General features: G+C 37.5%; 1 protein-coding gene across 1 annotated transcript in view; it reads left to right on the top strand.

Annotated features, from left to right (window-relative positions):
* The window catches only part of LOC150092928 (cholesterol transporter ABCA5-like), a 640,434-nt gene that overhangs the window by 277,362 nt on the left and 347,094 nt on the right, over window positions 1-15,978 (top strand). Inside the window, exon 12 of the mRNA XM_090414108.1 lies at window positions 538-676. Coding sequence (XP_090270234.1) covers window positions 538-676 — 139 coding nt within the window. The remainder of the gene's footprint in view (window positions 1-537; window positions 677-15,978) is intronic.

Here is a 15,978-nt window from a genome sequence, read left to right as displayed (position 1 = left end):
ATCCATCCTTTCTGACATCTTGTATATGAATGAAGAAGGGTCCAAACATTTAAATGAAGTGAAGTGTGTGTTAATACATGTAACTTACGGAAAAATATAATTAATTATAAATATGTCAAATTTATCCCGAACACCCTGTATATCTGCATTCTGTTATTTGAGTTTTATGAATAGCCAGACGGTTATAATTTGTATTTATTAATTCTCTTGTCTAAACTTTAAGTTATACTATTTACCCCCTGAAGATGTAAATCCTACGATTTACGAAACTTGTCGGGAACTATTATTTTGGTATTTTGTATAACTGAATAATAAAAAATGTGGTGTAATCACCGAAATATATCTTTTGAATATTACAGTTAGCTGTATTTACCTAATAAATATACTTTATTCTCATAAATGAAAGAATAAGAAATCGTCAAGTTCTCAAGTTTTCTTATAACCTTTTTTTTTCCCTCCTGAAACTTTATAATGTATTCATAATTTAAAAAAAAAAAATTAAGCTGTTATTTTTTTCTTATAATGTGCTCTATTTAGATATTATTTCTTGATGAGCCAAGCAGTGGACTTGATCCATATTCACGACGACAGCTCTGGACATTATTGAAAAGCTACAAAAATGATAAGATAATAATACTTACTACACATTTTATGGATGAAGCTGACATATTAGCAGGTAAGAATATAATTGTAAATATTCAGCATATAGACATTATAATTATGAAAAAATGTCTTTGATTACATGATTATTTGTAAATGCAGACCTTTTTCTTCTTGAGAGTTTATGGAAACAACATGGACTGATTGAATAATTAACTTTATTGTATGCAAGGTAGTATATTAGGTTAGATTAGGTTAGAGAATAGTTCTATGGGATTTATTGCAGGATATTTCCTATTTTACTGTAACTGGCAATAAAAGGGATCACTATATAGTAACCAAGATAAGCCACATATTCTTAACACATATAGTCAGAATGTCTTTCTAACTCACTACCATATGTGATATGCTGTTAATTGAACAGGTGTTTTAATCAACACCTATCTCTGGATGATACCATCAGTGTAGATAATGAAATGTAGTTTATAGTAATTAATAAGGTTATCTGTTATTTTATTCAACCCTGTCTAATTTCAGGAACATTCAAGAGTATCTGCTAATCAATGCTTAACATGGAAAGGATTCATATTTTATAATTACAAGATGCAAGAATTAAGGGAATGTAGAAAGAGTTTGAATTGTTGGATTATTGAAGCAGCTATGTTTCACAACCTCAACAACCTTTACTTGTCATCACTTTAACTCCTTACTTCCCCAGATACCACCAGTCCCATTCCAAGTATATTCAATCTCTGAATCAATGCCTCCTATTCTGCTCTGATCATTGTTTCTCCATACTCTTTGTCTTTCCCATGTGAAAGGCAGAGTGAAAGACATAATTATATCTTTCATTCTGTCTTACCAAAATCAGTCTATGAAGAATGAAATTCTTTATTTGTTCTGGTTTACAAACAAGCTAATATTTCTGCTCCCTAACTTCAGCCAACAGGCTGTAAAGATTGTAACAACCTTTTGTAGAAGAGACTGTTACAACAGGCATGTAATAGGTTGAATACAATGTGCTCTAGTGGCGCCAACTGTTGTATCTTTTTGTTGTTGAAAGTGGCAACCTTCATTAGTGTTGCGTCAACTGTTTATGACATTTGTTTTATTAGAGGCCAAGTTATAGTGCCAAGAGTGACAGTGTGTTTTGACGAACGGTCAGAAAATGAGTTTCAAACAGAGAGCTGCAATCGACTTTATTCGGTAAATTGGGGATATGCATTTGTTTGCAGATGATGCAAAGTTGGGAAGAACTATGAGGAATAGAGTAGATGCAGTGGCTTTACAAGAAGACTTGAATAGATTGAGTGAATGGAAACGGAAGTAGGAATACAAGTTCAATGTTGTAAAATGGAAGGTTTTAAAATTTTGGAAACAAAGATGGGATATAGAATTTATGCTAGGTGCGGGATATATTGTTGGACGTGGAGGAAATAAGAGATCTTGGGATGATGGTGGATAAGGATTTAAAATTTAGAGAGCACATTGCCAAAATTATGAGGACAACACAAATTCTGGGAATGAGGCAGAGGGCACTGCCTAGTAGAAGAAAGGAGATTCTTGTTCCATTGTATAAGTCTTTGATTAGGCCACACATGGACTACTGTGCACAGATTTGGTCACCTGGTTTTCAAAAGGACGAAGAGATGTTAGAAAGGGTCCAGAGGTGAATGAATTCTAGAAATCAGAAACTACTAAGGTAGTTTCTGAACTCTGGAATGTTGAATATGAGGAAAGGTTAAGAAGATGCAATTTACAGTCTTGTGGATAGGAGGAACAGGAGTGATATGATAATCACATACATGGTAAGGGGTTACAGGATCAAAATGGTGGGACATCAGGGAAGAACAAGATGCCATCCCTGGAAGCTGTATAAGGTGGGTGTGAACTAGGGAGTGAGAAGCAGGTTTTTTGGCATGTATTTGTGATTGGAATGCCTTTCCTGAGAGTGTGGTGTCTGCAGAGAATTTGAACATGTTTACGGTGCAGTATGATGAGCTGTGTGTATGACAAAAGGACCTGTAGGATGAGTCTTTGACTCCATCGGGTCTTAGGGTAATAATGATAATAATTTGTAATATATAGTTGCAGATTAATAAAATAAAATTTTTGCAATATATATATATATATATATATATAGACTTAACTAGCAATAAATTCAGCATGAAAGAGGACATGAAAGGGTTGTTGGAAGAGGCTAGAGTGAAGAGTGAGAAAGTGAAGCTCATTAGTATTTTGCCTCGATATGATAAAAATGAATTAAGAAGAAGGGCTATGATGGCAAACAATTCGATGCATAGGCTATGTAGAAGGAATGGATGCAAGTTTTTGGATGTGTGTGTGGAAGGAGTTTAAGGGAAGTAGGATTTATATAAGAGGGACAGCCTATACATGAATGCATTTGGTATTAGGAGTCTCGAAAAACTAATTGCTGGTATGAGATCTAACTCAGAGAGTCAGGAAAACTAAATTATAAAGGGAGGAATGGTGAGAATATGAGTGTAAGAGCAATAATATTATATAACATTTTAACGTTATAATGTTATATAACTGTGTTAATGACAGAAACGGGCTTTATCATAGAAATGTTGATGAGGGTAGAATGATTTCCACTTTGTGTTTGTGAAGTTTGGACCCATCAAACATGTGCAAAGATGTCGACAATGTATCAGGCATTAGAGAAGAATAGAGATCTGCAAGTTGTCTAACTGTCATGCAAATTGCAGACAAGAGTATACAAAAGAACATATAGGTAGATTATTATGTCTCTACACGAATGCTAGGAGTATCAGAAACAAACAGATAGAGGAAATTCTTCTCCTCTTTGTCTTGGTCAATATGTTAGGACCTCAGATTGTAGGCATTAGCGAGACCTGGCTGTCAGAATCAGATATACTAACTGGTATCAAGTGTAAAGGGTACAGTATTTTAGGAAGGACAAAGAGGATAGGAGAGGAGGAGGAGGAGGAGGCATGCTGCTAATGATATCGGATGACTTAAATCTAGTTAGAGTTGAGATATGTTTTATTGAAATATGTCATATAGTAATTATTACTGGTTATATCGTAAATATCAACTTTTGCTTTCTAAATTTGTTTTCCTTAAAAAAAATTAAGATTTAATAATGTTTTCAGATTATAAAACAATAATTTCAAAGTGAAAGCTACAGTTGCACAGGTTCTTCACTCTTTCTGAAAAACAGATTTCGAGTCAGATATCATCTAACGGGAGTAAGCCTATGATTGTAGTATCGATAGTGAGCAAACCTATGATTGTAGTGCTACTACTAACAGTATTTCAAGTGACAGTGAGTTTGAAGCCATCTATTGTGGGATGAAATCTAACAAGATCAATTAAATAGTGGGGTGTTGTTATAGACCTGGTGGATCGGTTGTTAGTGAAGATGAAGAAATGCATCACAAAATAGAAAAGATGAGTATGAAAAAAGTAATCATAATGGGAGACTTTAATTATCCAAATATTAATTGGATAGCAGTAGAATCTCATGAGAAGAATGAAGATGAATTTATTGAGCTGTATGCTGGACAACTTCCACAAGGAGCATGTGACAGAAGGAACTTGAGGTCAAAGAGTGTTAGATTTAATTATAGTGTTAGAGGGCATTTCAGTTAAAGACGTAACAATTCTGCCTCCGGTTGGTGACAGTGATCATGTGGTACTCACTTGGAAGGTGACTAAGTTTATCATTGTTTCATTCAGAAAAGGTTACATGCCGAACTACAAAGCAGGAAATTATGACCAACTGAGGAGTATACTGAGTTCAGTGGATTGGGATTGGTTGCTGGATGAAAAGAATATTGACAGTGCATGGGAAGCATTTAAACAATACTTAATAATGCGATATCAGAATGTATCTTGAGAGTTGAAGAATAAATAGAGTAGGAGTCAAGTGGATGTGTAATCTTATTAAGCAAGAGATTCGTAAGAAAAGGACAATGTGGAAGGAATACCGTGTGCATAAGGATGACATCTGTTATGAACGTTATAAGCAGCAGGCTAGAATAGTCACAAATGTTGTATGGAAAGCAAAGTCTGAGTATGAAAAGAAACTGGCTCTGCGTGCTAAAGACCAGTGCTTCCCAAACTTCTGGATGTCAGGGCCCCCTTTGGAAAAATTAAAATATTTCACGCCCCCCCCTCGAAAAACAATCGTAATATAGACATATATTATTATAATATTTATTGTATTTATATTCAATAAAAATATACACAGTGAATATTGCAAAAATCAAATGCAAATATTATATTTTTAGCGTCTTACATACACATTTGACATGGCACATTATCTCATATTTTTATATAGATAGATATATTGGATATATGAAGAACTAAAGGCTTCAATTCAGCAACATATGACTTGTTTAAGTTAAGGGATATTACATCCCATATCGTTTCTTAGCCGAATAAGAAACTCAAAGAGTTTCATGCCGAATATAGTAGAAACTATATAAAGTTCGTCGATTCCAAGCGTAAGCAAATACCTGGATACTGCAGCAACTGACCCTTAAGGTAGTGCAAGCTGAGGCAACTCATGTCAAAGGTGGAGCAAGCTCCAATCACTATTCTTGATATTTACTCATAATGTGAACTTAGCTCCTAGGAGCTGTATTACTGTTCTACATTATGAGAGAAGGTCACTACCCAGACCGGTTTCAACCTTTATTGAGATCTCATCAGTGAGTAGGCAGAATGGGAGTTCATGTCTTTCATCATCGGCCTTTGGAGTATAAAAGATTGCTGAGAGTCAGCTGGTAGTAAGAGGGGAAGAGAGCGAAAGGTAGAGTATGATAGTAGGAGGTAGTAAAGAGGCCTCAGTCAACCTGTTTAGCTGTATAACCCAGAGGTTGTGGCTAAAAGGTCTGTGAACATCTTCTCCTTGCACCTATTCTTTAAAAAAAAAAATTTGAAATAAATTTTTCTTATATGCGTTCGTAAAATAGTTAACAATTAAAAAAAATTAACAATTTAACTAACCAGGTGTCTATGGAGGTCCTCTCCTAACACCTGTTTTAGTATAAAACTTAAGCCAGATTTTTTTTTATTTTTTATTTATTTTTATTTTTTTAAATTTATTTATTTATTTTATTTATTTATTTATTTTTTTGAAAAAAATAAAAAAAATGAACACTTAGCTATGGGAGTCAAAAGGTAAAATTACTGCGGGAATGAAAGCCTTTCTGCGTGAATTAGAGCATAAAATAAGTTATGAACGTTTTTTTTTTTTTTTAATATATATAAAAAAAAAATGGCCAACCTTACACCACAGGGAAAACAAGATTTGGGGGAAGAATCTGGCCCGAGAGATGCCGCTCCTAAGGAGCAGCACCGCCTCGCAGTAAGCCTTCGCAGCCCGAGTTCACAGATCTGCTCCCTCCTATATGAACTGTAAGAACCCGTGAAAAAAGAAAAACACATGTTACTTTTTAAAGGAACAGACACGGTATGATTAGGCCCTATCTCAGGACACAGAGGATAGGAGGTTTGCACCATTTATTTACAAACCTCCCATCCCCCTAGTATATGCCTTTCTTGTGCGAAAAACCTAGGGAGGTAGAAATAGATCCCGCTGAGTATTCTGGCTTGTATTATGTTTTTGTCGCTGATTTTGGACTTTTTCCGCACTTTCCAGATGTTACTTGATTACATTGATGAGGAAAATTGTAAATTTCTGAATTTTCTTGACTGGTGGGGGAAATTGCAGATACAAGACCTCCTCTAGTGTAAATGGCTGGATTCCCAGTACTGCGCTTAATCTCTGCCAGACATGTCAGGCAGGGGGGCACCAGTAAAAGAAATGTCCCACCGTTTAAACGCTCTGGCAGACGTCGCAGAAGGGGTCGCACGGTCTTGAATTGTATCGGGACATAACCAGTTTCACCGGTAGCTGACCATAGGCTATTCGCCATGCCAGGTTGCGGTGAAATGGCTGTTTCTGATATTTTGAAATAGCATTTCCATGTTAGTTTCTATATTTGGCGTATCACATCTGGAAAGTTGAAAGAACTCCCAATATCTTGCTTGTGGCTTTAATTTTAGGATTTCCCTCCCTTCAGTTTTTAATTTTTTAAGCTGTTGGCATAATGGATTATACCATTCTGGCACAACCTCTGTGCTGGGATCAGCATGTCCTGTGGTCCCGAAGTAGGGGAGAAAATGCCCTAGAAAGTATTTAATTAGGGATTCTGAAATATGGTTAGATTTTAAGGCCTTCCCTACGGTTTTGAGGGTGTTTGCATAGACTAGGCAGTTTAATTTCGGAAGTGAGAAACCCCCTTGATTGGTTTGGAGATTTAGATATTCTTTTTTAACCTCATGCCTTCTTCTGTTCCAAAAAAAATCTATTAGTATTTTGTAAAGTTGATTCTCTTGGGTTTTTTTATATTAGTTATATTTATTGTATGCATTAGCATGGGGATTATTACTGTTCTTCCGTAGAAGGAGAAATAATTGGGTTTAAATTGTTTTAGTTTCTCTTCGCACTCTTCCTGCAGTTTCTTAACAGGCAGTACCGGATTCGCCGTGAATGGGACGCCTAGTACTGTTAGGGGCTGAGTTTGCGGGACTAAACCACAGGGAAGGTTATTTCTATGGAAATTTCCAAAAATTTTAATTTTTGTCTTTGAAGTATTAACACGAAGACCACTGGCCATGCTGAATTTTTGCAAAATGCCGAAATAAATGTAGATGGACTCAGAGTCTCTGAGCGTTGCCACTACATCATTGGCATATGCTACAATTTTGCTCTGTCTGGAGACTTGGGGATGGTATTCCTCTAACTGCAGGGGAGTTATCTATTTTTCTTATGAGGGGTTCTAATGCGAGTGAGAAGAGGAGAGGGCTTAGTGGGCAGCCCTGTCTTAACCCCTTTTTAATAGGAACGGGTTCTCAGAGGAACCCATTGATAGCTATTTGGGTGGAGGCCTCTGCGTAAATGTCTTTTATTGTTTGCCGAAGCTTCTGCCCCACACCTATTTTCTGAAGGATGTCCTGCAAGTGCGTGTGTCTGACGCTGTCAAACACCTTTTCCAGATCCGTAGAGAGAAGTGCCAAAGGGTAATTTTTGTTTTGGGCCAGACGGATTAGATCTCTTAAGAAAAAGAGATTTAATTCCATCGATCTACCCGGTATTCCGTAAACCTGGGATCTTGTTATGATTCTTTCTATACCGCATTTGATGCGGCTGCAGATAATTTTTGCAAATATTTTGTAATCCAAATTAGTTAGGGAGATCTGTAGCCAGTTATCTGCCAAGGTGCGATCCTGATCTTTCTTTGGGATAAAAATTGTGTAGCTTTTAACGAATTCCTTGGGGATATTTCCCGAAGCGAGGAATTCGTTAAATATTTTTACTAAAACTGGTAGTGCGTAGTCCCAGATAGATCGGTAGAATTCTATCCCTAACCCATCTAACCCTGGGGTTTTCCTTACCTTCATTGTTTTGCAGGCTTTTTTAATTTCCTCAGCAGTTATTGGCCTGTCATGCAGAGCAGTACGTGTGATGTCCCACTCACCGAAAACATCTGCACTCTGCTGACCAGAAAAAGCGCCTGATGGAAACAGCGAAGTATTTTAGGGGTTGATTTTAGCAGTTGGCCATTCTCTTGGATTTGGTAAACCGTTCACTCATCATTTGCCGCCACCCGTTGGTGATTATAGAAAGCGGCGGAAGGTGTTTCCAAATATCTGAGATAGAGTCTCACTCGAAAATCGAGGTCCTCGACTCTACTCTGTCGCTCTTGCTGTAGCTCGATTTCTACCTGTCTGATAAGATCGCTACAGGGAATTCCTCTCCGCTCATTGGTGCGGTACCAGCCAAGCTCCCTATAGAGATCCCTCAGACGTTGTCTCTGTTGCTGTGCCCTTTCACGCCCACACCGCTGAAAGAATTCCCTTGCCTGCAACTTGAACTGTAGCAGTTCAAGTCGCAGGCAAGGGAAGTCCCAGTCCCAGTTAGTATCTCTCCATTCGTTACAGAGGTTCTGTAGCTTATCGCTAAAAAGACTGGGGAAATTGGGAGAGAGCCTCCAAGGACCTCTGGCTGTTTCTATTATTTCTGGTATCCTTATTTTTAATAGTACCATTTTGTGGCCTGTTAGCAGACCTCTCACAGCGATATGACGTACCCCAAGAACATGTGGGTCTAAAAACTGGGATACCTAGAACCTGTCGAGCCTTGTTGATATCTGACCATGGCACCACGTTGTTCCAACTTTTAGTGGATTCTGCCGTCTCCAGATATCAACAAGGTCGAAGTTTTCACAGCAACATTTCAGTGCTGCAAACCCGCCAGTTCCGTTGTTAGCATTTCCACCTATTTTGTCATATCATGCATCTTCTATACAGTTCCAGTCGCCCACCACGATTAGGTGTTGCACACCTAGAAAATGGTTTTCCAGTGTGGCAAAGAAACCGTTTTGTTGGTGGGGGCTATTTGGGGCATAGACAGCCACAAACCGGGTGTTACGGCCACCGTACTTCCAGTCCATGGACAATAGATGTCCCCTAGCATCTTTCTGGACATTGAAGAATCCCCCCCCCTCCGCGATTGGAGGGGAGAATTAGTATCCCCACCCCTCGCGAGTGAGCTTCCCGAAACACCAGTAGCTGGTGACCGGGTAGCTTCTCGAAAAGTTCTCCACGTCCCAGTGTTTGTAAAAGTGGGTTTCTTGTAAGAATAAAATGTTGATATTATGCATTAGCATCAGTATCCAGACAGCACTTTGCACCTGAGGATTGCGCAGGCTGCTTACGTTTAATGTTGCAATTTTTAAACTTCGGTTCATTTTAGAGGTTGGGGGAGGTGTTACTTCGTTTACGAACTTCCTGGATTCTGGTGGGGGGGGTTGTATTGTTATCCTCCATGTTGCTGTCCTAGAGTAGGTAGACCTAGTTAATACCAAGTTTGTAGCGAACAGAACTTACAACCCTTCTATGAGTATTGCCGAGAGGTGTCCTAATAAATTATTAGATATATGAAGAGCCAAAGGTTTCAATTCAGCGACATATGACTTGTTTAAGTTAAGGGATATTACATCCCATATTCCCATATCGTTTCTTAGCCGAATAAGAAACTCAAAGAGTTTCATGCCGAATATAGTAGAAACTATATAAAGTTTGGCGATTCCAAGCATAAGCAAATACCTGGATACTGCAGCAACTGACCTTTAAGGTAGTGCAAGCTCAGGCAACTCCTGTCAAAGGTGGAGCAAGCTCCAATCACTATTCTTGATATTTACTCATAATGTGAACTTAGCTCCTAGGAGCTGTATTACTGTTCTACATTATGAGAGAAGGTCACTACCCAGACCGGTTTCAACCTTTATTGAAACTCTTTGAGTTTCTTATTCGGCTAAGAAATGATATGGGATGTAATATCCCTTAACTTAAACAAGATATATTGGTATTGTACATTTGCAGTACAAGCACATGAAACGTAAAATGATTAGTAATAAAGAAAGAATTAAAAACATAAAAGAAGTTTAATAACATTTTAATGTGATGGATGTGTTTCAATACTTACACCAATATCAGGTGAAATATCTGAAACTGCAATTCTTAGATTTCTGCTTTGAAATTAAACTTATACGAATAAGCCTTCAGGAAGCAAAATTTGTGAACCCGCACCAATGTGTGATTTTTTCCATTAAAATATAAAAAATAACAAAAAAGAAATAATAAGTAATAAAAATTAAATACATTTCTTTTAAGATAAAAAAAAACCTACTTAGTGCTAAAAGATTTTAAATTTTTTCATTATTTCACGCCCCTCCCCCTCAACAAAACCTATCGCCCCCAAGGGGGTCGCAGCCCACAGTTTGGGAAGCGCTGCTAAAGACAATCCACAAGAATTCTATCGATATGCTGCAAGTAAAAGAAAGAATGAATATTATTATTATTATTATTATTATTATTATTTGACACCTCCAGAGAGTCCATAGACTCATCAAGGGAGGGCACCTGCTCTACAACTCTGTCTCCACCAACTCAATCCACCAACTGACTGCAACTGCACCACCACTACCACTGGTATTTCCACAGACAATCACAATCACAAAAGGCTGTCGGATTCGAACCTGCAGCCTTTTGACTGGGGAGCAGATACGCTAACCACTCGGCCAGCCAGGCTGGCAAAGAATATAAAAAAATAACTCTTCTAAATGCAGATCGCATTGAGGGTAACAAGTTGAAGGTTGTTCAAATAATTAGTGCTCATTTTGTTAAAACTATCAACCTGGTGTACACAACATTGAGCTCACTGCTACCCCTTCATTGAATGAAGAAACTCAGGTGTATGAAGATGAGTTATTAGAGCTGTTGCACAAATTGAATAAGAGTTCAGCAATAGGGACTAATGTGACATCAGCATGTGTACTGAAAGAGTGTTCAGTTGAACTGACTGTTCCTTTGACCAGGCTATATAATTTCAGTCTCAGAGCAGGAAGATTCTGCAGGAATGGAAGGAATGTATGGTAATCCTATTACACAAGGGTGGTGCAAAGACCGACGTAACCAACTATTGACCAATCAGTATCTCAAGAAGTTTGGTGAATAATTTGGAAAAATTGTTTAGGACTTGCAATCAGAAATAGGTTGATAGTGAATCTCTAATTTGCAATTAGAGATTCACTGTCAACATGAGTCAACTTGCTCACATTCTATAACAATGTTACCATTGAACTAGGCAAGGGGAATGGATACACCATGATACTTTTGGATTTTGCTAAGGCTTCTGACAGAATACAGTATGGTGGACTGTTGCATAAATTGGAGAAAATGGCTATGGGTTATAGAATATTAGCTTGGATAAGAGGATGGCTGACTGACAAATATCAAAAAGTGGTATATGGGCAATGTGAGTCTGCAAGATTTAAGGTAACCAGTGGTGTATACTACAAGGATCAGTGCTTGGTCCACTGTTATTCAATCTGTACATTAATGATATTGGGAAGGATTTGACAAGTGACAGCTATTTGCTGGTGATGCATATATAAGTAGAGTAATCGGGAATGCTGCTGATATGCAGTACTTGCAGAATGATTTGAATAGACTGGAATTGTGGGCATGGGGAAATGGTGTCAGTTCAATGTCAGTAAATGCAAAGTCATTCACTTCGGCATGATTAGATATCCAATGTCATATTATATTGGTGGGATTATGCTAGAAGAAACTGATGAGACTAGGGATCTTGGAGTGTTAGTAGATAGGAAGTTGAAGTTCAGGGGCCACGTAGTAAAAATTGTAAATACAACTCAAAGATAATTGCAGTCCTAAAATAAATGTTCACGTGTTTGGTCAGGTAGCAGGTTTGGTCTCCTGGTTTCCATTGATTCTGATAAAGTGAAAAGAATGCAAAGGGGAGTGTTAAAAATGATATCAGGATTGTGGAATACTGATTATGAAGACAGATTGAGAATTTGTAGACTGCAGACACTAGCAAATAGGAGAAAGAGGGGGTGATATGATTTAGACTTACAAACTTCTGAAAGAGTCGTACAGGATTTCAGTTGATGTAATTTTTCAATTTATGGAGGGTGGGGGAAGGACAAGAGTCTCTCTTAATAATAATAAAACAGTAACATAATCAGTGAGTCTTTCTTATTTCTCATGTCTTCTTTCCATGTGAATTTTTGCACATCTTTATGTTGGTGCATGAGGTTTGTAATGACAAACCCATCTCCAGAACAGAAATCCAGGGGGTACTTACTGTTATTATTAGCTCTTTTCTTCAAATTTTCCAAAAACATTTCTGTATGTAAGGAGGGTAAGATAGTATTATCATCTGAGGGTGGTTGTGGTGGTGGAATGGAGGTATCACATTATAGGCCTGTTTGTATTTCTTCTGTAGTTGTTACGAATTTGGAGAAATTGGTAAGAACTCATATACAGAGTTGGGCAGATGAGGATAATATTATTTATGCAGGCTAACATGAATTTGTTAAAGGGTGCTCTTTTTTTAATAATCTGGTTACCTTTTACAATAGAGTAACAAGAGCAGTGAATTAAGGTAAAGCATACACTATCGTTTTTTAGGGGGGATTTTTCCAAAGCATTTGATAGGGTGCCACATGATAAGTTGATTTTTAAGTTGCACCATATGGATTTGGATATCAGGTTAGTGGATCAGATTGGATAGGATTGGTGATTGACTCTGATAGATATCAGAGAGTTGTGTATGGGAGAGTAGTAGGGAGAAGGTTACAAGTGGTAGTTCACATGGTTCAGTCCTGGGACCATTGTTGTTCAATCTTTATGTCAATGATATTGTTAGAGGACTACTGGGAGGTTCAGTTGTTTGCAAATGATGTGAAGCTTGGGAAGGTTATTAGTAATAGTGCTGATGTTTTGGCTCTTCAGGAGGAGTTGAATAAGCTAGAAAGGTAGGCAAAGGCATGGGAATGTCAGTTTAATGCAACTAAATTTATGGTTTTAAAATTTGGAATCCACAAATGGGATTCTTCATACTCACTCAGGAGTATGAAGAATTGACCAGGAGAGATAAAAGTGTGCTGTTCCCATTGTATAAAGCTTTGATCAGACCATATCTGGATTACTTGGCTCATATCTGGTCACTCAAAGAGGATAAAGTAACCTTGGAGAGGGTGCAGAGACAAAAACTATATCAGGTCTGTACAATGTTGATTATGAGGATAGACTGAGGGCATGCAAACTGCAGAGTTTTAAGGATTGAAGGGAAAGGGGGGGGGGATATGATCATGACATTTAAGCTGTTGAATGGTTATTATATTAACACTGAGGAGATTTTGCATATGGTAGAATGAAGGAAAGGAACAAGGACAAGAGGCTATCCCTGGAAGTTGCAAAACGAGGTGGTAAGTTTTTTGCATTGAAAGTGGTAGGAGCATGGAATGCATTACCTGAGAGGATGGTGAACATGCAGATTGTGGATTATTTTAAGGAGTGGTATGATAGACTTTGTGTTCACTATTATTCACCTCCCACGATGAGTTTTGTAACTCCATTGGGGTCAGGAAAATAATAATAATTTCCTACTCTGCTGTTTAGATCTCCAAAATGGACTAACTTTTCCTTTTTCTTTATGTTAGAAAAAAATTAGAGGTGGATAAGGAGATGAAGTTTAGGAGGCACACTGCAAAAGTAGCTAAATCAGCTCATCAACTCACTTGGTTGTTGAAAAATACCTTGATGAGCAAAGACAAGCAAGTTATTGTACCTCTGTACCGAGCCTTGATAAGCCCTCATCTCGATTACTGTGCCCAGATTTGGTCACCTCGGTTCCTTCTTGATGGGGAGGAGGTGGAGAGGATCCAGAGGCGAGTGACTAAGATGATAACAGGTCTATGGAATGAACCATATGAGAACAGGTTGAAGATTTGTGGGTTGCAGAAACTAGTTGAAAGGCAGAAAAGGGGAGATATGATTGAGACATTCAAATTGCTAAAGGGATTCTATAGGATTAATTCAGAGGATATTTTTGAGATCAGAACTGGTGGTGGGAGAACTAGTGGACACCTATGGAAGCTGGGCAAGAGTGTGGTTAGCAGGGGTGTTAGAGCTGAGTTCTTTACTTTTAGAGTGGTAAATGAGTGGAATAAGCTGCCAGAGTCTGTTGTGGGTGCTATGACGGTGAACGAGTTCAAGGCAAGGTATGATAGATACTGTGAGAATGTAATCGCATAGTTGTGTGGACATGATGTTTAGGGCCTCCCTCGATGAGTCTAAGGACTCCTGGAGTTGCCCGAAATAATAATAATAATAATAATAATAATAATAAGTTTTCAAGTTATTAGAATGACTTGAAAATTGCCTCTGTTTTTTCCTTAGTTATACTAGGACCATACGCTCAAAATAAGTTTCATTGTTTCCCTATTTTAATATTTGCTTGCATCGGATTTGGTATTTAGGATGATAAAATTATTCGCTTTAATATGAACGTATCCATACTGGCTGATTTTAATGGGATTAACAAAATTTGGTACTTGGGATTACTGTTAAAATTTTCCAAGTTGATTTAGTTTTTGTTTTGATTAAACCATTTGTACAAAATTATACAAAACAAACTTATGTCTAGGGTTCATAAGGCCAAAAATTGATTTGTGGATTTTACAAAAGCAGGTATTGAAGAATGTAAATTTGTTACAGATATCATGATAGTTGAAAAAACAATGGAAATATTGACAATTGAAAATTCAGCTCTGAACAATTTGAAAGTTCAAATTGTATTGTATTTAATGCAAACAATTAAAAAATTTGTCACCTGTGTGTGTATTTACCATGTTGGTATACAAAGGTTGCCTTGTAGTTCCATACAAGATATTGTGAACAGTTTCAAACATGCTTGGTATAAATAATTTCAAATAATTTTGCCATTTAAAAAATAGAATTATAATTAGGAGTTGGGAGGAGAAGATCTTTTATCAACTAGTATTTAACCTGTGTTAAATACTAGTTGATGTATAGAAATTGAAAATGTGCAAGTTTTTTGCATGTTTTGGTTTTTATTTCTCCTTATAACATACCAATCTATTCAAAGTATTATATGCATATTTGGGACAAAGTGTTCATTTTCTTTTTCTATAATTGAATTGAACTGTTTTTTATTGGCAAAATAATACAATAATAAAATATGTAATATGTTTATGTGCGCGGTAGGTTATGTCCCAAACGTTTCCAGCCTGACATACAAAATTCATGCCAATTTTAAAACATCATTTGTGATAAATAGCACAATCTATGGAGAGCTTAGTGTATCTGTTTCATCTCTTTCAGCTCTACCTGTGTCATTCAGTTTGAGACACTCCTTTGACTAACATGGCACGCTAAGTGGCTGTAATGTTAAAAATTGAGTACCGCAGTGTGATAAAGTTTTTCGCCAAAGAAGGGCTTTCTGCAAGTGCTATCAAACAGCAATTGGATGGTGTTTATGGGAAAGCTTCTCCTTCATATTCCACTATTAAGGAATGGGCTAAACAGTTTTGCCTAAGAAGAGAGAGAGAGAGAGAGCACTGAAGATGATCCTCGTGATGGTTGGCCCATAGACATGATGACTGAGGAAAATGTCTCTCTCTTGTTGAGGAGGAAATGCTCACTGACAGATGGCTGAAGCTGAAAAAAATCTCAGAAAGGTTGGGCTTTCTATAACAACTATCTTTTGCATCATACCTGAGAAGCTTCACATGACAATGGTCAGTGCAAGGTGGGTACCCTGACTTCTCTCTCTTCAATTCAGAAGGAGCATTGTGTTACCTGTTCTTGCACGTTTTTAGAGCTTTGCCAAGGGAATCAGAAAGAAGTGCTGGAATCCATTGTCACCAGGGTTGAAACCATGGTCTCCTTTATTATGATCCTCTTTCCAAAAGGGAATCCATGGAGTGG

This window comes from Typopeltis vanoorti, chromosome 24, assembly GCF_054136105.1.
Source record: "Typopeltis vanoorti isolate ZY-2024b chromosome 24, IOZ_Tvanoo_1.0, whole genome shotgun sequence".
Taxonomy (NCBI): domain Eukaryota; kingdom Metazoa; phylum Arthropoda; class Arachnida; order Uropygi; family Thelyphonidae; genus Typopeltis; species Typopeltis vanoorti.
Note: the sequence above shows the minus strand (reverse complement) of the source record. Positions and strands in the feature narration are given on the sequence as shown.